This window comes from Lathyrus oleraceus, chromosome 6 (genome assembly GCF_024323335.1).
Source record: "Lathyrus oleraceus cultivar Zhongwan6 chromosome 6, CAAS_Psat_ZW6_1.0, whole genome shotgun sequence".
NCBI classification, from domain to species: Eukaryota; Viridiplantae; Streptophyta; class Magnoliopsida; order Fabales; family Fabaceae; genus Lathyrus; species Lathyrus oleraceus.
In genome coordinates, this window is record NC_066584.1 from 14,999,899 (window position 1) to 15,027,358 (window position 27,460).

Consider the following 27,460-nt stretch of genomic DNA (forward strand, 5'->3'; position numbering starts at 1 on the left):
ACGTCCAACCCCCGGAAAATCGTGGTCTGGCCTCTTAATAGCTATTCAGTTGGATTTTTCCTGATTTTGTGCTCCATACGCGTATTGCCCAGTTTCAAACGCGTACTGCACGTAACACAGCCTCTGGTACGCGTATTGCCCAGGCTGGTACGCGTATCACCAGAAGCTTGTCTTTTGGCTGAATTTTCCTTCCCTCTGGTCATTTACGTATGCTACGCGTACTGGGAAGGTCCATACGCGTATCATGTAAGGCCATACGCGTATGGACAGCAGGTTCTCCAAAAAATGATTTTTTCTTCCGTTTTCTTGCTCGGGCTCAATTTCTCATCTGACGTTTGATTCCCTGAGCTTCCAAACTAGTTTTTTTACCTGCTAACATACCAAAAAGTGTAAAATATCCTCAAGAAACTCATAAGTAACAACACACTTAATATTATAGAATTGAGCTCATATCTAACTAAAAATGCTTCAGTTTACACAGTTTACCTGACTTATTTACGGTTAAATAGTGGAATGTCTAGCATAAATGGTGACTGATCAATAGATTAAAAAACTTGTTACCAAGAAGAGATCACAACATTTACTCTATTAACAAGTGAGACTAAGTTCTCACACTAGAATTTAACACCTAGCTGAAATAGTTAATAATAATATGAGAAGCAAACAATTGACTAGAGAAGAAATTGAAACTTAAAATTCATACCAAGTGATACCAACATACCAATTTCTTGCCTTATCACTCCAACCTACTTTCTGAAACACACATACACAGGCACACTGCAGAAATAGCAATTGGATTTTATCCACTCTGATCACGATCTGCAACAGTAAATAAGTTAAATGCAAAACACACAAATCTTTAAGACCTTGAAGATACACTCATGAAAATTTTTATAGATTGCGATGTGAAGAAAGTGTTTGGTGATTAATCATCAAAACGCATTTCTAGCTCAAATTAGATCAGGAAAAAAACCTAAAAATAAGCATGCCATAGAATTTCTAAAGGATTTTGAGGTTTCAATGGATAACTATTTCCTGCAAAAGAAATCGCAGGAAAATTCATATATTATTTTTAAATCAAAAATCGCAGGTAAAGTCTCAAGAATTCCTGCAGAATTTTCTGCTACCTCATATTTCGTAGGAAACAATGTTTAACAATATGAATTCGCAGACAAAACTGTAGGAAAATCCGCAAGTAATCCATGTATTTCTAGTAGTTATATTTCTACCCTCAAAAATTTTAGTTTCCTAGTTGCAGGAAAAATAATAAATTTGGGGTTAGTCTTGGAAGTGAACAAAGTTTAAGTTTGGGATTGGGGTACTAGAGAAATTGATCAAAAATAAAAATAAAAATTGTAAAAAAGTAATAAAGAAGTTATTACAACTTCTTTAAAAAATGAAGAGAGAAAAAGTAAAATAATAAGAATGAAAAAGACCATAGAATGTGAATCTCTAATACCGATATAACAAGCAAAGATTTTTATGAAAGGGAATTTGATAACATAAGAAAAACTAGGTACCTAACTCCAAAGATTTAAGCTTACTCTCATAAATTATCCTACCTTAACATAAAGTCTCATGCAACCTATAAACCCCTCAGAAAGTGTGTGTTTAAACAACTTTGATCGACTTATTTAGAAATATTTCAAATTTAATATAAAATATTTTGTATGTTGATTGAGAAATTCCCCTATCATTATGAGTGAAATTATAGTGAGATGAGAGACAGGTTGAGTACTTGTTTATTTGGAAGTATTTTTCTAAATTTTCTCGATTGAAGCTAGGAGCAGAAGTGATGACCATGTAATAATAAAAATGTGATGTTCATTGGTTATAGTAGCATTTTGTTTTCTGTTGAAATGTGCAGTAGCAAGCAAGTTACTTGAGGACAAGTATATGGTTGTGATGAAACTCTATCATTACATGTTTTTCAGGAGTATTTGGAGTGATTTCGGTGAAATATCAAGTAAAAAAGAAGCAAAAGTGCCATAGAATAGCCAAGATTGACCAAGTGAAGAGAAATGGAGAAAATAGCAAAAGCTGGGAAAAGGGGGCACAAAAAGACGAAAGCTTCTGGATTTCTCGCACGGCATCTTGGGCATGATGAAGTTGCATCGCGCACGATACTGGGCATCATGGGCATGATGGACTAAAAAATTGGACAAATTTTGACGCATTTTGACGCATTGTTTCGTTATAAAAAGGCTTTTCTGGTATATAATTAGGGGTTCTACATTTTTTACTAAAAGTGACGGAAAAGTTACTCGGAGGACAATTTTGAGAGCATTGGAAGTCATTTGGGGCCAAAACCTTCAAGGATTTCACATGCTATCTACATCTGATTGCTTGGTATTTTAGTGTATTACTATGAGTAACTAAATTACACTAGATTAGGTTTTGCTTGATGAACTTGTTTTGAACATGTTGGATCATACGTTTAATTTGATGTTATATGGATATCTGAAGTTATATTTTTATTTAATTTCTTTTGTTCGTAATGCTTATTATCTGCGGACGCACTAATTTTATTATTTTAGCATCTCCACATATGATTTCATTAGGGTCAATTCTGAGTAGAATTTTAAGCTTATGATCCTGCACACTTGAATATATGTTAGTATACCCAATTATTATTTACGTATTTTCTTATCATCAAAATCTAAGGGATGTGAACAATTTTTGTTCCAACAACCTCCCCCTTTTTGATGATGACAAACAAAGGTATTTAAGAATAATGGTTGGTCAGTTTAACTAACTTGACAATATTAGTGTTTGAGGTTTGTAAGCTCCCCCTGAGTCTAATAGTTCAAAGGTTGGGTTTTGTAAGCACCCCCTAAGTCATATCCAAGTTAGTTAAACTTATCTTGATAACATAAGAAAATAATGTTCATATTTAAGCATAAAATGGATTATGATAAGGGTTCAAGTATATTAAAGCATTCAATAATACTTTTATCCTCTTTAAATACTTCAATGATTCTCTCCCCCTTTTGTCATCAACAAAAAGTTAATAAAAACATGTCAGCATAGAGAGAGAGAGAGAGGGAGAAAAAAAAGATATTGAAGAAAAAATATGAGGAAAATTTTAAATTCTGATAAAAATTAATAAAAACATCTTTTGTACTTCCCAAAAAATGTATTACGTTTTTCAAGAGAACTTTCCAGATTGGTTTAAAAATTTCTTCGTTTCTCGCACGGCATCTTGGGCACGATGGAGTTGCATCGCGCGCGATACTGGGCATCATGGGCATGATGGACTAAAAAATTGGACAAATTTTGACACGTCCTGACGCATTCTTTCGTTATAAAAAGGCTTTTCTGGTACATAATTAGGGGTTCTACATTTTTGACTGAAAGTGAAGAAAAAGTTACCCGGAGGATGATTTTGAGAGCATTAGAAGTCATTTGGGGCCAAAATCTTCAAGGATTTCACAGGCTATCTACATCTGATTGCTTGGTATTTTAGTGTATTACTATGAGTAACTAAATTACACTAGATTAGGTTTTGCTTGATAAACTTGTTTTGAACCTGTTGGATCATATGTTTAATTTGATGTTATATGGATAACTGAAGTTATATTTTTATTTAATTGCTTTTGTTCGTAATGCTTATTATCTGTGGATGCACTAATTTTATTATTTTAGACGAGTACATATTACTGACCTTAAGCCTATGAGTCTGACATAGGACAGTTAGTCTACTTACGCCGGTTGAATATGGATAGACGGCCTCTAGTAGTGGCATTTGAGTTAACGTAATGTGACAACTTCTCATTTCACTTACTCCGGTTGAATAGGGATAGGAGACCTCTAGTAGAAGTTAGTGAGTTGTACACCAAAGGGATTGGTTACAGTGGTCTTGTTAGTTCATCATAAAAATATAACGACTTTATCATCCATATAATGCATTAAACATCAATAAAGGATAAACAAGGAATTCATACAAAACCTAGTCGCTTTCTCGTATTGAATTTAGAAATTTTATTTTTCAAAAATAACTCGCAACCCCCCCCCCCCCCCCCCCCACACACACGTCTTTACTTTTAAATTCACACAATCATAACTTTATTAGATAGCAATCCCTATGGATATGATCTTTATTTTTATTACTTTGATATTATCGATCGGTACACCTGTTGAGAAGTCATCAATATTTTTTTATATAAACCTTCTTGTACTCTTTGGTTCATATGATTGTTTGATGTCAATTGAATTGTTTTATGTCATTGTTAATATTTAATTATTCTTGATCTTAATGCATTTTATGTATTGACGAATGCATGAATTAATATTAGATGAGTATGGATATCTGATCATTAGTCTATTGATCCCATCTCTGGCGATTATTCAAATTAATAATTAATTAGTAATAGGTAATTATAAGTTGTAGCTTTTGAATAACGAACTTAGAACACCTAATTTAAATCTGAATTGGCCTAAGGAATTAGGGAATTGTTGTGTATATTAGTGAGTTGTACACCAAGGAATTAGGTGCAATGGTCGTGTTAATTCGTCGTAATACTTAACATATTATAAATTTGATTAATGCATAAGAATGAGTAGGGGAGTCGAAATAAGATCTAATCGCCTTTAGTTATTGAATTTTATTCCAAATATTTTTTCGTTTTATTTGCGAACCAAATAAACCTTGAACCCCCCCCCCCCCCCCCCCCCCCCACACACACACACTCGTCCCATTGTTATTTACTTTATTTGCACATAGTTACTATCTCATCTCAAAAAATACGACCAACGAGCGCGTAACACGCTCGCAGATGATTGAACAAAGTTGTCACCGAACATTATTTATTCCAAAGAAGGGAATGAAAAATCTCAATAAAAACCTTAAAAGAAAAGAGAAGATGGTCTCACAATAAAATTTGGATTCAGGAGTCGATTCTGCAAGGGGAAGGTATTAGCACCCCTCACATTTATCGTGCCCAATGGGAACCATTTATTTAGATTTGTGAATAGAATGTTAGTTTTCATTATTTTTTTCTTCGAGTAATAAAAATTCAATAAGGAAAAGAAAAGAGGCCGTAAAAAGGTTTTTTATTAGGGTGCTTGATGAGATTGTTGGTCTCGCTCCTACGTATCCTCGGGTGCAAAGAGAAATTTAAAGCAACGTAGTTCTTCGTAGAAAACTATGTATTGGTTGATTGATTTTATTGAACGAATGCTTAGATCGCACTCTAGCAGTTAAATGTTATATGTACTCATAATTTGAGGCTTAAAGCATTTGTTTGTATCACGGTATAACAGATAAAATAATTTTCTTTTGCAAAGGGTTTTCGATCGTACGAGGGAGAGAAAAATAAGTTTGATGTGTTGAGAATGTTTTTGGGTGATTAACGAATACTCGAACGGTGGGCTAATTACGGCCATCACACAAAAATTAGGGGTTACAAGGAACAAGTACGTCCTACCCAACCTTTTCCAATCGAGTTATTTATGAAATTGGTGCGGTGAGTTAAGTCATGTTTCTTCAACAGAAGACGAGTATTCACGCAGGAAGCTAATTATGGTCATCACACAATTACAAGGGATTACGAGGGATAAGTACGTCCTGAAGGTGAGAAAAATACAAAAGAATGGGAGGTTGTGTATGTTAATTCTTTTTCGCTTCTGAACAACTAACTTCATAATTTTAACAAGTTCAGAATTTGATCTCAAAGTTAAGAGAAGCGGAATGAATAATATTCGGAAGCAATAAACAAAGCAACACACAAAGTTATCTTGGCTTCTCTTCTAAACTGATAGTAGTCCAGTCCCCTTGTCCAACAAAATATTTTCACTATAATCAAACTAATTACACTTTTCTTAAACAAACTAGCAAGAAATTCAACCGCTCAATCACACCAGGAAGAAACTTTCGCTCAAGCAATCCAGGAAGATACTTTTGCTCAAGCACATAAGCAAGCGGCTTCCACTCCTCAAGAAAACTAGCAAGAGACTTCCCTTTCTCAAGCAAACTAGCAAGAGACTTTCTCTACCTTAAACAAATATTTTAGTAGAATATACTACAACTATACTTGATGTACAATCAGAGTTATAAAAGTGATACAACAATCACAAGATACTTAAACACTTAATATCTATAAGATATACGAAGACAAGAAATCTTAAGAGCTTGTGTAGTAAACAGATAAAACTTTAGCTCAAAGTTTGCGCTCAATGTGTTCTTTTATATTGTTCGACAGTTTGGTAACCTTCCTTCAAATCTTCAGTTCCCTTTTATAGAGGCGGAAAAAGTGTCGTTGGAAAGTAGTTTTCACAAGTGATATTTGAAAAGCAATAGTTCCAAGAGAGAGACATTGGAAGATGGATCTTGTTAAGATCTTCAACCATTGGGTAATAACATATTTCACTGCTTCTTTTTCATACTAGGTATAGATCAAACATTGGGGCAGACTTAAGAGGTCACATAAACTTTCCTTGAGCCTTGCACTAATAGACTCTAGTTAACTTTTTCCATAAGTCTGGCGTTGACCAGATTGGTCTGCTATGGAGATAGAAAACGGATCAGAAGCTGAGCACCTTTAGCTAAGGTCTTCAGATTCTGAGCTGTTACCAAAAGCAGAGAAGCCATGTTGAAATTATGATCCTTTAGAAGCTGAAATAGCACTATCAGAGTCACCATATTTTGATCCTTCAGAATCTGAAACTATTAGCTTTTCAACAAATGATTTCATCAAGGTCAATTCTGAGTAGAAATTTAAGCTTATGATCCTACACACTTGAATATATGTTAGTATACCCAATTATTCTTTACATATTTTTTTATCATCAAAACCCAAGGGATATGAACACTTTTTGTTCCAACAATCTCCCCCTTTTTGATGATGACAATCAAAGGTATTTAAGAATAATGGTTGGTCAGTTTAACTAACTTGACAACATTAGTGTTTGAGGTTTATAAGCTCCCCCTGAGTCTATAGTTCAAAGGTTGAGTTTTGTAAGTTTCCCCTAAGTCATATCCAAGTTAATTAAACTTATCTTGATAGCATAAGAAAATAATGGCATAAGAAAACATTTTGGTGCTTCTGGTGTAAATAAAAATGGCATAAGAAAACTGATTGTCATGCTTTTAAAGCTTGCTTAGACAACAAGAACAAATCTGGAGGTAATCATTTATCTTTTGTCTATTTTAAGTCTAACTTAGTTGATGTTCCCACTAATTATTGGTGGCTTGATAGTGGTTATAGAACCCATATTGTTGTGTCCTTACAGGAGTTCGGAAACCAGCGGAGACCAAATTTGAGAGAAATCAAGCTCCCGGTGGGAAATGATCTCGAAGTCATGGTGGAGTTAGTGGGAGATGTTAGCTTAGTTCTAGGAACTGGTTTTGAAGTTGTTTTGAAAGATACATTTAATCTACCTTCTTTTAGGAGGAATTTGATTCCAGTGTCTTATATGGATAGACTTGGATTTAAGTTTACGTTTTATGTTGGAAAAATAATTTTTATGTTGAATTCTCAAGTTGTTGGTAATGGTATCTTGTTTGATGGTTTATATAAGTTATATTTGGATTGTGATAAAATTTCCTCATCATTGAATGGCGAGAACTCCATTTCTAAAAGGTCTAAAATTAGAGAAAAATCATATTTGTTGTGGCACGGGTGTTTAGGCCATATCTCTAAGGAAAGAGTTGAAAGGTTAATTAGAGATGATATTTTAACTTCCTTAATTTTCAATTATTTGGGGACTTGTATTGATTGTATTAAAGAAACATTTATTAAGACCAATAAGATAGGTCGAACTAGAAGTTCAGGCCTTTAGGAAATTATTCATACAAATATTAGCGGGTGATCCGCTGTGGCACACAGATCAAAATAGAGTTAATAAAATGTTGTATACGGAAGCCACACTCGAGTTGTATTGCAAGGAATCCGAGTAAGATTAACCGATATAAAAAAAGGGGTTTCAAGGTTTCAAAAATATGAATCATAAATAGATAAATGGCATTTTCGTTTTATTCCAAGGTCAAAGAACTTTCATCTATAGCTAAGAATGTTGAATGGGCAATTGAAAGTGGCATTCTCTTTGTCTTCTGGTGCAATATATATCTCATTTTTTACAACATCCAAAATCAAGGGTTTAAGTCGCCTTTAGGGATGCCTAACTAATTTTTTCCCATCCTTAATAAGTATCTGATGCATACACGTTGATGAGCTAATACCAGGAATGTCAGTCAAGGTTCATCCAGATGCTTTCTTATGTTTTCTAAATACTTGTAACAACTTTTGTTCCTGTTCAGATTCAAATTTAGATAAAATTATTATCAATAGCTTTTCTAGACTCTCTAGAAATGCATATTTTAAATTGCCAGGTAGTGGTTTCAGCTTTAAAGATGGTGATTGTTCAATGGGTGATTTTGGGGGGGGGGGGGGGGGGGGGGGGTTGGAATGTTGAGAACAATGTCACCTACAGAAACAATACAAAGATGGGGTCACTGTAGAAGAGTTAGTATCACCCTGGAAGGAATCTTTTATCTCACCACAAACATAACAAAGGTGAGTGTCAATACATGTATCACAGATGTAAGTATCATCAAAATCAGACAATGATGGAAAATCAACAAAAATTGAATCAGGTGTGGTAAATTCTCTTAGAGTTCGTTGAGCTTTAGCCATATTAGGATATAGTCATGCAACAAATAAAACATAACGATAATGATAATTTCAGTAAAATAAATAGTGAAAATAAAGTATAATAAAATATGACGGGAAATCTAATAAAACGATTAAAATCTAATAAAGTCTAACAAAAACGAATAAAATAAAATCTAAAAATTATTAAAATATGACTAAAAACAAATAAAGTGAAATATTAATAACGTATCTACAATATTTTTTTGGATTTTTTGAAAATGACAAAATAGAAAGAAAAAAATGGAAAATAAAGGAATTTGCAATTTCTAAAAAATAGAGGATTTTTTTTCTAATTTTTTGGAAAAAGTTCGGAGCAATTCGAGACAGAAGCTTATAGAGTCATTTAATGAGTTGAGATACTTACCACTATACTACAACCCTGAAAATAGACAAACAAATATGAAAAAGAAATAGGGGGTTCAAGGTTTCAGAAACTTGAATCGTAAATAGATAAACATAAAACAAATATGATGAACAAGTTAATCTACTAGTTTGGTTTCTGATATATAATCGATTATTATCATCCCAATTACTTAAGTGGATTCGATTAGTGTTCAATTACAACATCGAACAAACAAGAGTCATCGATACTATATGAATTACATTCCTATTTGTTAAATTAAGCATTTGGTTAAAACTAATGCAAATTAACAAAAAAGCAATGTTAAACGCAATTAAATTAAGAAACAGGCATCAATTGAATTTAGTTAAATCTATTCTATAAGAAATCGAATTAATTAAATGAGATTCATAGACATAAATGAAAAGGAATCGTAATTGAATTGGAAATTATAATAACCTTAAAGTTTTGATGGAATCTAAAATCAGTAGATCAACCTTTGGTTGTTTAGCTCTCCATGGAATTCGTATTAGTATATTCTAATTTTGTGTAAACTGAACACTTAGTAGTAGTATTATGTGTTTCCATAAATAATACAAAAAAAAATCAAACTCCAAGAGCACTCGGCCAGATAAACATAAATTATGCCCAAAAACTAATTATTTTATTAAGCCTCTTACGGAAACTAATAATTTGACTCTTCTGCACTCCAAATTGGATTTTGACTTCAACATCAAACTTATAGCTTTTTCTCTTATCAATGTAAAACAGGGTGCATCAAAATGCACTGATCAAATCCTCTCACATTTGAACTTTTGCACTCCGAGTAAAACTCTAACTTCAAAATTCAAAATAAAAATCAACAAAAAAAACATAGCATACAATTTCAACGACTTTCAGAATCACATAGGGATAAGCAAAAGTCTCATTCTAAGATTCATGGAATATGGTGTTAATGAGTAACTTCTTATGACAATCAAAGCAAATAAAAGGAAATTTACCAAAGAGTATATCATAAGTAGCAAGATCCTCACATGATAAAGATCTCTCAACTCTCAAGTATTTATGTTATTTATTTACACTCAAAGCATATCATGAAAGCTAGCACTACCATTAACTTGACAAGACTCTAAAATCCACACTTGAAATACATGCACACAAAGATCAAAAGGACTTTATTCGGGTTGTAACATGGCCAATGTAAGAGTGAGAAAAATCCTAAGGGGTACTAAGCTAAAATTTAAAAGGATTAAAGAGAATAGAAAGGGACTTTGGGTGTCGAACTAAACAGTATTTGATTCACTTTCCCTCAAATTCTTTACGACCATTTTCTCTTCTCTTTTCTTTTTGTTTTTTATTTCTTTTCATTTGTTTTCCAGAAGGAATACGATAGGAACATGAATTTTCTTCCTTTTTTTCTTCGTTTTTTTCTTTGTTTCGTCTGCAAAGTTTTAAAATATCACAAATATAATAATTCAACCCCACACAAACTCCAAACAAGAATCACCCATCCCCTCAAATAGGGTATATCATTATTTTTCACCTTTAAGATTGTATTGAGTTATAAACAAAAAATGGAATAAATAGGCTCAAAGGAGCTTCAAACCAAGGATGACAATTCCAAGGTTGACTTATTTGGCTAAGTGGGTAAAAATAAAACAAAAATAAGATGCCTTTATCATACCAATGTGCACATGCAAGCAAAAAGTTTCAACAAGAGTCGGGTAAAGTTCTAGAGTAACTAACAAACCTGAGTGAAATCACACAAGAAATAAAAATTAATGGAAATTTGTATTTCATCTATTATAAGGCTCAAATTCTCACCAAGGATAATGATCTACCACAGATTATGCATACTTTAGAATTAAGTCCACTTTATAATACTAGGAATGCAAAGAAAGTCACCCACATCACAACACAAATATTTAGTCAAGAGTACAAAAAAATTACTTACAAAACACTTGCAATCCCAAAAAACAACGAAAAATCATGCATTTTTTAGTTAATTCTTTTTAAAGAGAAAATCAGAAACCAGCAAAAATAAAGTAAACGACATCCCTTCCCCACACTTAAAACACACATTATCCTCAATGAAAGAAACGAGTATAAAATAAGAGAGAGAGAGAGAGAGAGAGAGAGAGAGAGAGAGGGGGGGGAGAACACATCCGAGGAGTCAAGACGGATAGATGAACGAATAAGAAGCCTTACCCAATCAGAGCTCTTGTATAGTTTCTTCTTCCAATGTCAACTTTCAAGGAATAACTTAAGACGGTGTTAATTTATTTTGAATTTTTATTTGTGTCTTCGATTTTTATTCCAAGATCAAAGAACATTCTTCTATAGGTAAAAATGTAGAATAGGCAAGTGAAAGTAGTTTTCTCTTTTTGTTCTGGTGCAATATAGATCTCATTTTTCACAACATCCAAAATCAAGGGGTTAACCCGCCTTTGGGGTTGCCTAACTAATTTTCGTCAGTTCAGCTCATATCCAAATGCAACTTGCAACATGAAGCAAGGTCCTAATATGTTTTGCTAGCAAAACCACATACAAAACCATGTAGGTTGTGCAGCCCTGCAAAACCACACCATGACCAATTTGCAAAACCAACATGCCAAGCCAAGCAAGATATGCACACCAGTCTAATTCAGTAGCAGTTGAACAAGTGTAAATCTGCATCAATACATGACAAGTATTTAGACCAAACACACCATTTTAATATCAAGCAATTTCGGGCATAGCCAAAAACAAATGCAGCATAACATACCATTAACGTCACCATGCAAACACAGACCAAGCAAAGACCAAGCTGCATATAATTTGCTACACCATGAGCCAAACCTAAACCAGAGTGCAATCAAGCCGTGCAGCAAGCATCAAACATGATCCATATGCAAATCTATGTCCAATTCAGTTAATCAAATCAACTTATATGTCCTGCAATCTAACTGAGCATACATAACACTCAAGCATATCATCATCAAAAATGACCTATCATCACTCATCACAAAAACAAATTAAACACATTCACATTTCAATTCCTACTAACTAATTGAACTAGCCATGCTAATTGAACTAACCAACTAATGCCACATCACCTATCACTCACTAATTAACTTTCAAAGTCAGTAATAGAGAATAATTAACCATTTCCTTCATTCACACATTCCAACTGAATTCACAAACTTCCATAACGGAATTTTCTAATCCCAATAACAATAACAACATATATAATCCTCATTCTCTAGCTACAACAAAAAGATCAATCATTTTCTCATCTAAACCATGAATCATCAACACAAAAATCCCTCAATCATTTTTTGACTCTCAACACACTCATCTTTGTCATACCCCGATTTTGGCCCTAAAAAAAAAAAAAATTCCCAATCACTCACTCACTCTTCAAATCCTTCTGTGCGGCTGAATCTCCATTGCCACAATGATTAGGGTTCTCTCACCTTCAGGGATCAAAAGAATCAAAGTCAATATTAAACATTCCAAAAAAATTAAAAGCTGACAAAGATGATTTGATTTTTGTTTATGGTAAAGGGCATCTCCATGCTATTTCTAACAACAAGGTGAAATTCTCTGGAGGAAAGATCTTGCCAGTGACAACATTGAATTTAACCATATTGTTCAGTCTCTTGAAGTGATTTTTGTAGCTGCTTTTGTTGGCTCTTCAACGTTTTACATGTATGATTTGAATACTAAGAATGGAGAGTTGTTAATCGTATAGTACTTTCCTTTGGAACTTTTGGGGAATCATTATCAGTCTCAGGTGATAAACTTAAGCAAATTCCAGACCTCGGTAAGGATTTGCCTTCAAGACTTCAAGGGTTGTTCACATCAAAAATCAATTCCAATGTTCTTTTAATGAAAAAAATCAATTCCATTTCTCTTTTAACTAAAGACCAATTCCAATGTTCTTTAAATCAATCTCAACGTTCATTTTCATTAAAATTACAAATAGAAGTGAGTTGGTGTTGGTGGGCAAAATTGATAACACATCAGCTTTAGCAATGCCTTGTCAATTTCAGAGAGTCAGCATGCATTTGTTCAAAACGAAGACATTAAAATTCGCCCATCGGTAAGGATGTCAATGATTGGAATGGTGGCTTGCTAAAAGAAGACTTGGCAGTGGACATCGAAGAGCTTCCTCCACACCAGCTGGCTGAAATAAGAAGATTTTGTGAAGACTACAAAAAGAAAGAGAACAACAACAAAATGCGGTGAGCAAGATAAACAGTGTTCCTATCCATGTTGCAAGTGTATATGAACTTATGAAGGATGGAAAACATAGTTGGTGCGATGTTGTTGGACACTATTTTTCTCAACAAAAAAAAAACATGTAACACCATCTAGTTTCTATTGATTGGTTGAGGAGTGGGAAAGATTAGAAGTTATTTGGAATAATGGGCTCTGTTTGCTGTTGTTTGAGCTGTGATGATGTAGAAGATTATGTGAATCCAAATAATCCTGCGTATAGGAACGACATGCCTCTCAGTTGCTTAGTACAAAATCTTTTGAATACGTGTGCATCAATATTCCAAAGAGGCGAAGCAATTTCAATTTCTTCATCTCTTCAAGGAACACATCCATGACATTTGCAACCTCACTTGATAATTCTCTATCGGACGTATACCGTTCTAAGTCTGCAGTAAGAACTTTCAACAGCAAATACAATGAGTTCTGCAGAGTTCACCACCAAACGAACCGGATGAGTCACTTCTGCAGTTTTGTTTTGAATACTTGAAGACATTGCGGTTTGGTTGACGTTGCGGGGTTACACGATGCTATCATACTTGGGTTGACAGCATGACGGAGCTGTAGGATTGAGAAAAGCAGTAGTTATCATGTTTATAGTAAGGGAATTAGACCAACAAATTAATGATTTAGATGTTTCTTACAAGAGGATACGAAGGAAACATACTTGTCATTAGAAATGGTGTTCAATTTCGCTCTTAGTGAATATTGTGATGCAACATATACATAGCCGTTGAAATTCTGTCGGCAGCATTCCATTGCCAAACCTACAACCCAGTTTCAGTTTTCAAAAGCAGTCGCTATTCCTCAGTTGAGAACTCCAACTTTGACTTACCTTGATCCCGGCAAAGCGTCCTCGCAGTAAACACCAACGTATCTCAAGCTTCAACGAGCTCTTCTTAATTCAATTCATACCTCCTTTTCAAAAAAACATCAATCCAAAACTCTCTATGCTGGGAAAGCTAAAGTTCCAGTTACCGGAGAGCCGCTTACTCTGGACGACATTGTATCTATCAATACAGGCAAGATAGTGAAGCCCAGACCAGTGCAAGCTGCTAGCATCCCCGACATGCTCGGAATGTTCCAAAATGAATGGGATGGGTTGATGCTATCTAACTTCGCGTTGGAGCAACAATTGCATACAACAAGGCAAGAGCTAAGTCATGCTCTATATCAGCACGATGCTGCTTGCCGCGTGATTGCAATAATTACAAAAGAAAGAGATGAAGCTAGGTCTATACTTGCACAGGCAGAACAACAGTTCCCTATTTCTACACCAAATGCTGTGACAGCGAATGCCCCAGTTCATAGCAATGGGAAAAGAGCTGCTGATGATGAGGAACTGGCACCTAGTGCGAAGAAATTACATCCAGGGATATCTTCTAGCATAATTACTGAGCTACCAAATTGCAATGCTGCTCTTTCACAGCAGAGGGAAAAGAGACAGATTCCTGTGACTTTGGCTCCTGTTGATGCTCCAGAGACATATACTCAGATATCTAGTCACCCCTTTCACAAAACTAACAAACCAGGGCATTGTATCTCTTGATATCCTTCATTCTAAGGACTTAATTGCAACTGGAGGTATTGATTCAAATGCTGTTGTTTTTTACCGTCCATCAGGACAAATATTAGCTACACTCAGCGGCCACTCTAAAAAGGTTACCAGCGTGAAGTTTGTCGGTCAAGGAGGATCTGTAATAATTGGTTCAGCAGATAAGACAGTTCGTTTATGGCAAGGGTCAGATGATGGTAACTATAACTGCAGACCGATCTTAAGGGATCATTTAGATGAGGTTAAAGCCGTCACTATCCATGCCACCAATAATTACTTTGTGACTGCATCACTTGACGGCACATGGTGCTTTTATGAACTGTCTTCAGGCACTTGTCTGACTCAGGTTTCAGACTCTTTTCAAGGCTTCCTTCATTGATGGTCTACTAGCTGGAAGTGTTAAAGTGCACATACTCCTGAATTTGAAGATGTTGTGTTACTTGGTTTCACAGCATCTTTGTCCAGAAGCTCTTCTATATCGGTTCCTATCTGAATATGGCGTCACACCTATTCTGCAAAGCGACAAGGATTTGTATCCAGGATTAACTGCTTTTCCAGTTGTCAGTTCCAATAGAGCTGCTCCAAAGCTGTAAACATCCATCTTCTCGTTAACTCTAATTGATTGAGCATATTCTGAAATTCAAGCACAAAATAAACATTGAGATCTAATAATTTAAGATAGTCAAATTTTATGAGAAAACGGGAATTTGAAACTGTTTTCTACCTGGAGCAATATGTCTGAATGTGCCAGCTACAGATGACATGGTGGCAAGTTCTTCTGGTTTGATCAGTATCTTGGCAAGACCAAAATCAACAACTTTAGTGTTGAATTGTGAATCCAAAAGAATGTTATTTGCTTTCACGTCTCGGTGAGCAATAGGTGGCGAGCAATCGTTATACAGGCAACATAAATCTTGTGCAGCTCCAATGGCCATATGCAATCTCTTCGGCCAATCAATGATGTCATGATGAATCGTACTGAACACAACCAAAGTGCGTCATTGACTGAACATGGAGGTCATGTTGATCATGCAGGTTCTTCATCTTATCTGGTTAAAACGACACTGGCTCCAGAAAGCATTTCTATGACTGATAATGATTCAAAGATTGAGCAACCAAAGCGGGAGGTATTGTTAACTCCTGAGGGCCATCCGATTCGGGCTGTTCGAAGTGCTCAAAGCTATGGTTTGAATTTAATGTCTACCATGTTAGGGACTCAGTAAGTTCAATTTGACGGTAGTGAGCTTCAGGCCCAAGAAACACCGCATTTACCTTCATTTGTCCTGCAAGTATCAGCAGCAGATGAGATTAACACGACCATGTGCCATTAATTCAAAATTGTATACTCAGGTGGTTTCACAGCAGTGATTTACCTTTGGTAAAAAAAATAGGATGAGAGTTGAGGGGGGTACCACCAAGCTTGAGCAGACAATTTCAGAGCTCACGCTCCACTACATGGATAGGTGCCTTAGCTCCTGGTCACTACCCTGGTCACTATCAACGGTACAGAAAGGCAGACGAGAGGGACCACCAGCTTGAGTGAAGACAAAAGAAAAGGCTCCCAACATCCTCCGTACGAAGCCTCCACTACTCTGAAAAACAAACACAGTAGAGAGGTCCGGTATAAAAAGGGTTACTATTCATGAAACCCTAGGGTTTTTTTTTGGAAAGGAAGAAGAGCGGCTACTGTTCAAAAAGCAAAAAACCCTAGAGACTAAAAAACGAGACAGAGGCTAAAGAACCTGGAGGCGGCTCGCTGTGGAGAAAAACCTAGAGCTTCATCTCGCCGGCATTTGGACGACGCTGAGACAAAGGCCAAGTAGGCGACCACCACGAAACCTTGAATTTCAAGCAGCTACAAAACAATGTTTTAAAACAAAGAAGGAGAAGAAGAAGGTTGTAAACAGATCCAGATTCCTCACTCCATCGACCGCAACACCATTATTCCGTCAACATCTAGGGGTCGTCGTTTTTTTCCCGTCGGATCCGAACGTCTCACCGTGGTAATCTTCCTTTCCTTTTGTTTCCTCACTTTGATGGTAGGATTGTTGTTGTGGGTGTCTTTAAGTGAAGCTTTTGTTTGATAGATCTTTTGTTTCTTTTTTAAATAAAAATCATGCATTGTGTAACTTTGACTGTTGAGAAATAAGAAATAAGTTTGAGAGATCCCTTATGTCTGCAACGTTACTTTTGAATTGAAAAAAAAAACAAAATGAATAATGTTTTAAATGGTGAACTTTAATTGTTTTAACACGTATTCATTAGGGTACTGATATTTTTCTATTAAAGTTTAAGAGTTAAGCATCTACTTTAATGAAATTTGGTTTTTGGGTTTGCGGTGTCATTCACTGAATCTCGTCTATGTTCTGTTGGTTATATGATTTATTATTACTTAACTATTTAAAAGAAAAAAAGTTTTTAATGTATTATATTATGAACTTATGGTTTGGTTTGTGGTAATAAGAAAATTTTCATTCTCCACTGCTGATTTTTTGGGTTATTATTATTTATGATAAGATTTAGGCAATTAAGGTGGACCTCTTGCATCTTTTTTTCGCTATACACCCCCTTGTTTTTAGCTTATTTAGCTTTGCTTTGACTCCTTTAGATTCTTTATTTATTTCAATTAATTAATTTGATTAGTTAATGTGTGACAAGTTAAATATCAAACAAGAAAAAAATTATTCCTCAACCATTTTTAAATCTTTATCCATTTGCTAACAAACCTCGATTGGACATCGAGTGATTTTTCTTAAGATCAAATGCAACATCGAGTGACTTTTCATAAATCGAACGTAATTTCAAACTTTCGTATGTTGATCATTTTAGTTCAATTTCAAGTCGTCTTCTAAATAAAACGTGAAGAAAAAGATTACCTGGATGGAATGTCCAGTCGTAATCCCGAATATTAGGCTCAAGCTGTAAGAGCTTGTAGGCCATAAATATTCGTCTTCTCTCCAAAATAGTTACAAATATTCAAATCATTTTTTAAATAAAGCGTGAAGAAAAAGATTACCTGGATGGAATGTCCAGTCGTAATCCCGAATATTAGACTCAAGCTGTAAGAGCTTGTAAGCCGTTAATATTCGTCTTCTCTTTAACACTCAAATATTCAAATAATTTTTCTAAATAAAACGTGAAGAAAAAGATTACCTGGATGGAATGTCCAGTCGTAATCCCGAATATTAGGCTCAAGCTGTAAGAGCTTGCAAGCCATAAATATTCGTCTTCTCTTAACATTCCAAATATTCAAATCTTTTCCTTAATAAGGTTGGAAGAAAAAGATTACCTGGAGGGAATATCCAGTCGTAATCCCGAATATTAGGCTCAAGCTGTAAGAGCTTGTAAGCCATAAATATTCGTCTTCCCTCCAAAACATTTATAAATATTCGAATCATTTTCTTAACAAATATTGGAAAGAAACAGACTGCCTGGGTGGAATGTCCAGACGTAGTCTCGAGTATTAGACCCAAGCTGTAAGAGCTTGTAGGTCACAAGTACTCGTCTTTCAAACTCCAAAATACTTAATTCCTAACTTAATACTTTTTCAATAAAGATGGAAATGGAACATGGCGTATGCCGTGCACTCCTGAGACTAGGATTCGAGATGTATATCTCGCTCATCCAAGTTCTCGCCATTATTCAAAACACATCAAACTAATCAATTTATTTTCTCGCCGCCGTGCGATTGACCTCTTAAACCTTTTCACGAACGAAAGGTACTTTGTTTCAAAACAATGCAAGGCAATGTTTTTCCACCTGTTTTGGGTAGTTCAACAATGTTTTCGTCGATTTGACACAAAGTAGCTCTCGCTAAAATCGACCAACAAACAAACATTTTTCTACCCAGAACTACGTAAGCCTTGATTTCTCTTTTGAGATACGTAGGAGCAGGATTTGTAAATCTTGTCAGGCCCACTAATAAAAAACTTAGGTTTAGTCCTTCGTCAAAAATCCAAAAACGTTTCTCCTATCTTCTATTCTTTCATTCCCACCTAATGAATTGAAAAGCCTAACATTTCAAACTAACATTAATGCACACAACTGACCTAATGGTTCCCGTTGAGTACAACGGACGTGAGGGGTGCTAATACCTTCCCCCCGCGTAATCGACTCCCGAACCCTGATTTAGTTGCGACGACCAATAATCATTGTCGTTTTGTTTTTGGGTTTTATCGATATTTCCCCTTTCCTTTTTAGGAATAAATAAAGTTCGGTGGCGACTCTGTTCAGTCCATCATTGCGAGCGTGCAATTTCGCTTCGCTCAAAGTCGTATCCCCATTTTTTTCGAGGTGTGACAATCTTCATCACCCTCAGCTTCATCATTCATTCACCATCACCATTAACCTCTAAAAATCTGAACTCAATCTCTCCCTCTCTGGTTGAATCAACCTCACCACACTCATAGAGAGAGTTCAATCAACAACATCAACCACTCAGAAGCTTTCTAGCCAAGAAGGGAAAGAAGAAGAATTCAGAAGTTAAAGCAAGAGAGAGAGAGACTAAGAACCTTTACCTGGAAGCAGAGATTCTTTCGCCGTCATCAACATCGTTATTGCCAAGGGTGAAAACAAATATACAAACTTCATGGATCAATGAGTATGTGTGAAACAAATGCAAGAAATAAGGGAAAAGAATACCTCGTCAGAGCTTTGAAGCTCTGATGAGGTCCAACCTTAAAGGTATGAGTTTGAATTATCTCTTCCTATATATATTTGATGATTTTCTTCGTATTCTCCTTCTACTCATTTTCTTTTTTCTCTGAGTATGCTCCGGAAAAGATGATAAGAGGTTTGCTAAGAGCTAGCTCAGGTTCAGATGATGAACCTGAGTGGCTTAGGTGTGAGAGCTCTTAATGAGAGGGAGATGAGTTGGGATTTTTGTAAGGATTTGGATGAACCCAAGCATGCTAAGATACCATCATCAACCATTTGTCTGTCTCCCTGTGGACCATCAGCATCCCCCACAGATCTTTGTTTCATTTTGTATCCATCATAAAGAATCATGCTAGGGTTTATCTTATGTCTGATCATATCCCTAGCAAATCAAATAAAAAAGAGTCATTCCTTCAGGCATTCATCTCATATCATATCCTATCATTTTCATTTCAGGATCAAAATTCGGGTCTTTTTAGTATTTAACTATCTCCCACTTTGATCATATGAAGAGTGTACTTCTTCATATTCTCGTGTTGAAGATACTTAAATAGGGGCAACTGTCACATATCCAACATCCTTCATTCCTTTTAATGTTGCCTCCCGATCAAAATAGGGTCTTTTTAGAATAGATGGAATGTTGCCTCCCGAACAAGAGTCAATTTCTCATATCCAACATCCTTCATTCCTTTTAATGAACGAAAATCAGATGCAAAAATGCTCGAATTTTTTTAATGAACGCATCAAAACGATCAACTTAAAATAAACTTCTTGAAAACATACAGGTTTTGATCAAATTTTTAAGTAAAAAATGACCGATTAAAAAGGCCTAGACTGATTAAAATGCGGTCGAAAAAGTACTCAAAAAAATAAAATGAGCACGCCAGGTTAGACTGTGCAAACCGTAAATTAAGAATACTGACGTCTGCAAGCTTGATTTTTAAATTTTTCGCCCTTTACTTCTGCCTACATTTGAAAATCGATTCAACTGATATGTTTGTAGATCCGAAAAATTACTCTATTTGGTATTCTAAACGTTATACGGAATGAAATACATGCTGTGATAAGTAGAAAATGCAAATGTCTTGTAAATGCATTGGTTTACTGGTTGAGAAATTCTGAAAAGATAATCAGGTGCAAATGGATCACTCTTGGACCATTTACTTATGATTCTCAATTACAATTAAAATTCTACAAAGATTTAGATGGCGAAAATACTCTTGACTATCATCCTCTAAACCCCTAAAACATGACACAACATAATGAATGATGCACTGAGATTGAGAAATCAAGTCTTTTGACTTCTCAATTGATAGATGACTGAATGAATGTCATCAAGACTAGATAAAATGTCAAAACTCTTGAGTTTTCATCTAAACCTTGTTTTCACTTTTCACTTAATAAGTATAAACATGGCCGACATATACCTCTCATTTTTGTTTGCTAAGGGATTTATAGGGCCACATATGGTAGAGTGTACAAGCTCCAATCTTCTTGTTGATCTTCGGTCACTCTTCTTTGTAATTATTTCTCTATGTTTCTTTCCTACCATGTAGTCTACATATACTTGTTTTGAATCTTCAATTCTAGGAAATCCTTTCACTGCATGCTTCTTGTCTAGCATTTTTATTCCCTAGAGGCTCAAGACACCATACCTATAATGACACAAGTAGGTTATATCTTCACATTTAGTCTTCAAAAAAGACCTCTTTTCAACTATAGTAGTTATGGAAAAAAAGCTTGTTTGAGGCTGTCGAGGCTGAAAAATTATAGAGTCGTCATCATCCATTATTTGTTCCTAAGAAACAGGAAAATAATGATAAAACCTCAAGTTAAGGGTGAGACAATAAGGTTCGGGAGTCAGTTAAGTAAGGGGAATGTGTTAGGAACCCCTCACTTCTATTGTACTCAATGGGATCCTCATATAATCCTAGGGTTAGTTTGTGTTTCTAAGGGAATGTTTGCTCATATTATTTATTATTTTCTTAAGGTATTTATTTACAAAGAAAATACTATTGTTTAAAGAAAACAATTGATTAATGAAGTTAGACACAAAAAATATTTTTTGGTTATTGTACTCGCTAGAGTGCTACGACTTTATGCCTACGTACCTACATGTTAGATTAAGGATCAGAATACCGTAGTTCTTCTAGAAAATGTTTGTTTGTTTGATTGTTTTTAGATTATTGCAAGTTCTCAACGCATCAGGGGCGGAGAAATGTTTGATTTTGAAAATGCCTCAATCAAAAGGGCAGAGGACTTAAAATTTGAATTTGTGGTATTGATTTTGTTTAACTTTTAGTTTGAAAAAATATTATAATTAATTTAATTAGAAATTAAATTAAATGACATATATATACATAATTGATTTTATTTGAGAATAATAAACATGATTAATAGACGAAGACAAATTGATATGATCTTGATTAAATCGTAATTAATCTTAATAATGACTAAATACTAACCCTAAAATTAATCGCGGAATTATTCTAATAAACCCTAATCGTTAAAACATACTTTATATTTTTTTTGTAATTAAAAATAAAATAAAGTAAATCCTTGATTATTAAAATTAATTATTTTAATAAATTATTGATTAAATTCTAATTATAAAAATTAATTGATAAAATTATTCATTAAGAAAACAAGTTAAATTAATTTAATTAAATTAATAGAGTAGGGGGTGTAATTTGTATTCAAATAGCAATGGGCTAGGTAAAGGGGGGGGGGGGTTTGTGAAAAGCAATGGGGTCTAGACACATTTACTTTTGAAGCCTGGTGCTGGGTAGAGGGTCAATGAAGAGAGTCAACGGTTGACTCTCATCCAAGGACATTGGATCAATTCAACGGAATCTATGCATATGACATAAGGGTCATGCGATTGTCATATTAAGTCAAGGCAATCAAGATGAGGGATTCAGATTACAAGTTAATGGGAGCACATGATGGACGCGCATGCATAATGACTGGTCAGAGTCAACAGTCTCATTGGTTGGGAGAGACTCACGTGTCTCTCACTTAGCACCATATTGGGGGGGGGGGGGGGTATTTAATCCATTTCCACGCTGCCCCCTCATTTTCAGTATTTTTTCTCTTTCTACACTCTTACTCTCTCTTAACCATCTCTTCTTTCTCTGCCTCTGTGCTCCCTTTGGCCACCCCTCTAACCTAACAACCACAATCCCCACCACCCTATTCCTTAGGTTTCAGGTTGGTATTTAACCAGAAACTTCAAACCTTTATACACTCTATTGTATCCAGAAGTAGTTGATAGATGTTCTAACAAAGTCGATTAAGACAAATCAATTTCTCCGCTTGAGGGATGAAATTGATATTGTTAGGTTTTGTTAAGCTAAATATGAATTAAATGATGATACTAGAATTAATTCATTTTCAGAAACTTGTTGACAAAGTTTGTTAGATACTAGTAATATTTTAGTATTTTCTTTAAGTCCCACTTGTATTTAAGCAAATGAGCGGTGTGAGTACTATTATTCTTTTTGCAGTCTGTGTGCAACCATTTTATAACTTTTAAAAGTAGTGGAAATTTATTATTACTCTTTCTCTTATTTGTTTTTTTCATCTTTATCACCTTGTACTCCAACAAACAGACTAATAAATAATCTAGAATATAAAACATACAATTATTTTTCATTATGCAATTGAAACATACATGTATGATTTTATCGAAACATACAAAGTTGCAACCATATTTCTAACTTTGTTTTATTTAGGATACATAAAATCATACTTTTCCTTACATACATTTATTATTTGAACATAAATCCAGTTTGAACATGAAGTTAGCATCTAGATAACACAAGGACGGTCAACAGAATAATTAGGCACCCAAGCAGCAGCCTTATTGCCAATGAAATGGCAAACAAAAATAGTTCCAGGGCTAACTTTGAGAGCTTCGTAAAGCAACTCAGGGTTCATACCTCTTGTATCATGATGACAAACGGTTAAAGCCTTTGCTTTGCTTCCATCAGGTGCTGCCAACGAGACCACGTAAGCGGTTGTTTCACGCACTTGGTGGCAATTGAATACAACTTTTTCAAAATTCAATCTATGACACATCACTGCATTGTCACCAACTTTTTTTACTTCCTCCACAACATATTGGTCTTCATTTTTGTCGAAGGTACTTGAAATAGCCTTAATCTTTGATGTTCTAAAATGTGAAATGACATGATCAATCATAGATTCTAAAGATGATACACAATGTTTGTGTTCTCCTTTAGCAGTTGGACTATTACAAAAGTCATCCAGACTTTGTCTTTCTTTATTCTCCAGCCATATGGAATCAGTCACACCTTGTCTTGGTTCTGTGAATGGCCGCATCATCTTTGCAACAGACTGAGTGTTACCCAATACTATTTTCTTTCCAGGATAAAGATCATGTGGAAAAAAAAGTGTCGAGTATTGGTTTAATTCTTCGACTCTAATGGGTAGGCTATTAGTTTTTCCATCTGCCACATAAAACAACATATTATAATTACTTCAAAAACCATGATAAATAGTCTTATTATGAGACAACATTTCGTTATATAATTCATGTTACTAACAAGGAAGCAAAAGATCTGAAAAAGCCTCAGGGAGAGGAGTGTTTGGCCACACATATTTCCAATAATCTTCTCCGGATGGTATGGCACCGGTACTCACAAAAGTCAACTGTAAAAATAATAATTCACATTTTATATATTAGTGTTGAATTCAAAATGATTAAAGAGTTTTTTCCTCATTCCTTCTTATAAACAAATATACATCATCATATATACAATAGAGTAGAAAATATATAACTTACACAAAAGAGAGCCAAAACCGTGATATGTGAAAACTCCATTTAGCTAGTTACAAACAAGTGGTAACTGTGAAGACTTTAGTGGAGTGTGTATGAAACTGTTACAACTTTCTCATTATTTATAGGTAAATACATACACTATAATTGCATGCAAAACTTGTCTTATTGATCATATTCATTCCTCCAAGTGGTAACAAACTTTATGCACGTGCCATCCATGCAAAACAATTGCATTATCTCCTCATTCTTTGCAAAGTTTTTGTGTGGTTTCGGTTTTTGTCTAAACTTACAAACTTTTTGTGCAAATGCCGTCCATGCAGGAAGATGCCATTAATTACTATCCAAACTTTGATTCTCCTTGAGCATAGCATGTGCATAATATTTACTCATTTACTGCATTATTTTACACAACTGTTTTAAACACTCCAATACTTTATTAAAGTGCCTCACGATATTCTTTTATTAAATACAGTGTCGGGCAAATATATAATTTAAATACAATATATATTTTCTGTTTATAAAATGAAAATTATATTTAATATGAATCGGTTGGGTTTATAGTTCAAGCCTTAGTTAATATTTTGCTTTGCTTTAAAAAGTTTATAACCATACTTAAAGCGTTTTTTTTATATATCAAATATTTAGGTAGAGTTTGCAACTTTAGTCTTTACTATACCCCTATTTTTAAAATATCATATATAAAATTTTTATTATAATAAAAAATAATAGAAAGTGGATCATCAAAGTTAGTGATCAACAAATCTCACGGTATCTCGACTATATATTCATCATCAGCGTGTTCAATATTTTCATCGCTAATTTTGAAAAATTGGAATTTTGAGTGTTTGATTCGGATCAAATAAAAACCCTGATTCGAATCATTTTGGACAGTTGGAAACCAGAAAACCTCAAAATAATTTGACTTGAATCATATTTTACACATGATTCAAATCATCAAACTTTGGGATCATCTCTGTCTCAATTGATTCGAATCACACTTTACACATGATTCAAATCATGCAATTTTTCCATATTTTTTTTCCAATTAGTCCGTCCTGTTTGATTCAAATCAAATTTAACAGATGATCCAAACCAAAGGTGGGTGTCACTCAAAGTCTTTTAGACATCTACCTATAGATTACTAATTTATAGTGACATATTTTGAATGTTAAGAGAAGTCAATTTATCTTGTAGTGTCTTATTATTTTTTGTAATAAAATTTCAATTTCAACCAAAGCATAACTCTTCAATTAATTTGGAGTCAAAACCAAAACAACAAAATTTAGAAGAACTTATTCTAGTTGCATGTCCCTAAAACATTAAGGAGGAACACCCTAATACAATTATTTTGTTGATTGTCTTATCGCTTTCATCTTTGATTTACATTCGATTATTGAGTCTCTTTCATGATTGCATGTCTCTCTGAATCAAGTTTTGAAATGATTCGTTTTTAGCATGCATAAACCATTGGTTAGATTTGAACTTCATAATGATATTTTTAATCAATTACATGAGTCAACTGATACCACCGACCACGCCATTAAACACAACCATAGAAACCAAGATCGTGACTATGGTTCAAACCGTCGCAATATACTTGATATAATATGGTATATACAACCGCCAAAATCTTCACTATTTTTCTAAAAATATTATGCAACCAATCATTTATTCATATATTATTGGAAAAGGCAAAAGTATTTACCAATTTGCACATAATATATCGCAATGATTAGAAAAAAAATCAATAATGTAATTGGGATGATAAATAAGTAGCAAATCCAAGCAAACAATTCTACAAACAACATAAAATTATATATACTTTTAGTAATACTATGACAAGATTGACCTTTGACTAATTATGGTATATGAGCATATGTAGATGACAGTGTCTGTCTACTCTGTATTTTTTCCACTACTAAATTGTAAATAACCTTTTTTAATGAAAAAATAATAATTTATATTTAACCATTTTAAAATTATAGTACAAAAAATCTTATAAAATAAAATGGTCATACAATGTTTTTAAGTTTAATTATAATTTTCAAATAGAAATACAAATGCTTCATATTCTTTCTAAAATATAATCTTTAGTCTAAAATTTCTAATATTCATTTCACTATAATGTGTAACGTTCCATTGATAAATTTTTTATATAAAGAAACTACATTGATATATTTCACTAAAATTGTAAATAATTTATTTCATGAAAAAGATAATAATTCATATTTAACCGTTTTAAAACTATAGTACAAAAACTATTATGACAATGCTTAAAATAAAATGGTCATAGAATAATTTTAAGTTTAATTATAATTTTCAAATAGACATAAAAATACTTTCAATTATTTCTAAAATATAATTTTTAATTATATCTACAATTACATGTTACAAAACTAAATTTAAAATAAAAAATTAGACAATCATTTTTCAGCTACAATATAAATTTTTACGTACAAATTTTCCCTAATGTATTAATAAATTATATTTAATTATCATTATAAATAATTCAATTGAATTAAATAATTTGCATATATATTAAAAATTATTATTTAATTATTTTTTGGATTAAAAGTTCATTAGGATTTGTTTGTTTTCTGTATTTAATGAGCTTTGGCGTGACCATAAGAATTATCTTTATAACTAAATTCAGAATTTAACTATATTGAAAATAAATGAAAATAAATAAAAAATTAATTGAATTAAATAATTTGCATATATGTTGAAAATAAATGACATAGTCATTTATTATATAACTACCAAAACATATTAGAATATCGAGAGGTTCATTTTAAATTTTAATGTATATCAAGATGATTATTTATATGATGTTTGAATCTTAGAATTTACATTATCTTCAATCCACAAAATGATGAAGAAACATTCTTAGAGGGTATTAAAAATTATAATATTTTATGCACTTATTTTACATTTTCAATTTAGTTTTAATGTTTTATCTTGTATTTATATGATTCTAACATATTTCTTGTTCACTTTATATATATATATATATATATATATATATATATATATATATATATATATATATATATATATATATATATATATATATATATATATATATATATATATTGGTGAAGCCAGATAAAAAAAATTGGGATGGCCGCTAACGTAAAATAAAGATTATAAATAAAATGTTTAAAAAATATTTTAAATAAAACATTAAAGTTAAA

General features: G+C 33.6%; 2 protein-coding genes and 1 pseudogene across 3 annotated transcripts; 1 reads left to right on the forward strand and 2 right to left on the reverse strand.

Moving 5' to 3' along the window:
* Nucleotides 1-14,116: 14,116 nt before the first annotated feature.
* LOC127093679 (pre-mRNA-processing factor 19 homolog 2-like) lies at nt 14,117-15,185 on the forward strand (annotated as a pseudogene).
* Nucleotides 15,166-17,049, reverse strand: LOC127097281 (receptor protein kinase CLAVATA1). 2 transcript variants are annotated; one of them, XM_051035785.1, is made up of 4 exons: nt 16,549-17,049; nt 16,219-16,398; nt 15,531-16,089; nt 15,166-15,439 (listed from the first exon to the last, which is right to left on the reverse strand). In XM_051035785.1, the coding sequence occupies exons 3-4, from the start codon at nt 15,739-15,741 to the stop codon at nt 15,243-15,245; spliced, it is 408 nt and encodes a 135-aa protein (XP_050891742.1). In that variant the 5' UTR covers nt 15,742-16,089; nt 16,219-16,398; nt 16,549-17,049; the 3' UTR covers nt 15,166-15,242. The 2 variants fall into 2 exon arrangements, with proteins under 2 accessions (XP_050891742.1, XP_050891741.1); XM_051035784.1 differs by having other exon boundaries at nt 16,180-16,398.
* Nucleotides 17,050-23,094: 6,045 nt separating this feature from the next.
* LOC127097269 (embryonic abundant protein VF30.1) lies at nt 23,095-24,435 on the reverse strand. Its single transcript, XM_051035771.1, has 3 exons — nt 24,270-24,435; nt 24,031-24,136; nt 23,095-23,934 (listed from the first exon to the last, which is right to left on the reverse strand). The coding sequence occupies exons 1-3, from the start codon at nt 24,306-24,308 to the stop codon at nt 23,273-23,275; spliced, it is 807 nt and encodes a 268-aa protein (XP_050891728.1). The 5' UTR covers nt 24,309-24,435; the 3' UTR covers nt 23,095-23,272.
* Between the last annotated feature and the right edge of the window lie 3,025 nt (nt 24,436-27,460).

Bases quoted from the DNA above. Each gene is read 5' to 3' on its own strand.
- LOC127097281 (XM_051035785.1), bottom strand. From the start codon at position 15,741: ATGGCCATTGGAGCTGCACAAGATTTATGTTGCCTGTATAACGATTGC. The intron at 15,440-15,530 runs GTAGAAAACAGT...CTTGAATTTCAG, and splicing joins ATTCAGACATATTGCTCCAG to AATATGCTCAATCAATTAGA.
- LOC127097269 (XM_051035771.1), bottom strand. From the start codon at position 24,308: ATGGAGTTTTCACATATCACGGTTTTGGCTCTCTTTTGT. The intron at 24,137-24,269 runs GTAAGTTATATA...TTATTTTTACAG, and splicing joins CGGTTTTGGCTCTCTTTTGT to TTGACTTTTGTGAGTACCGG. The intron at 23,935-24,030 runs GTTAGTAACATG...TTTATGTGGCAG, and splicing joins TTCAGATCTTTTGCTTCCTT to ATGGAAAAACTAATAGCCTA.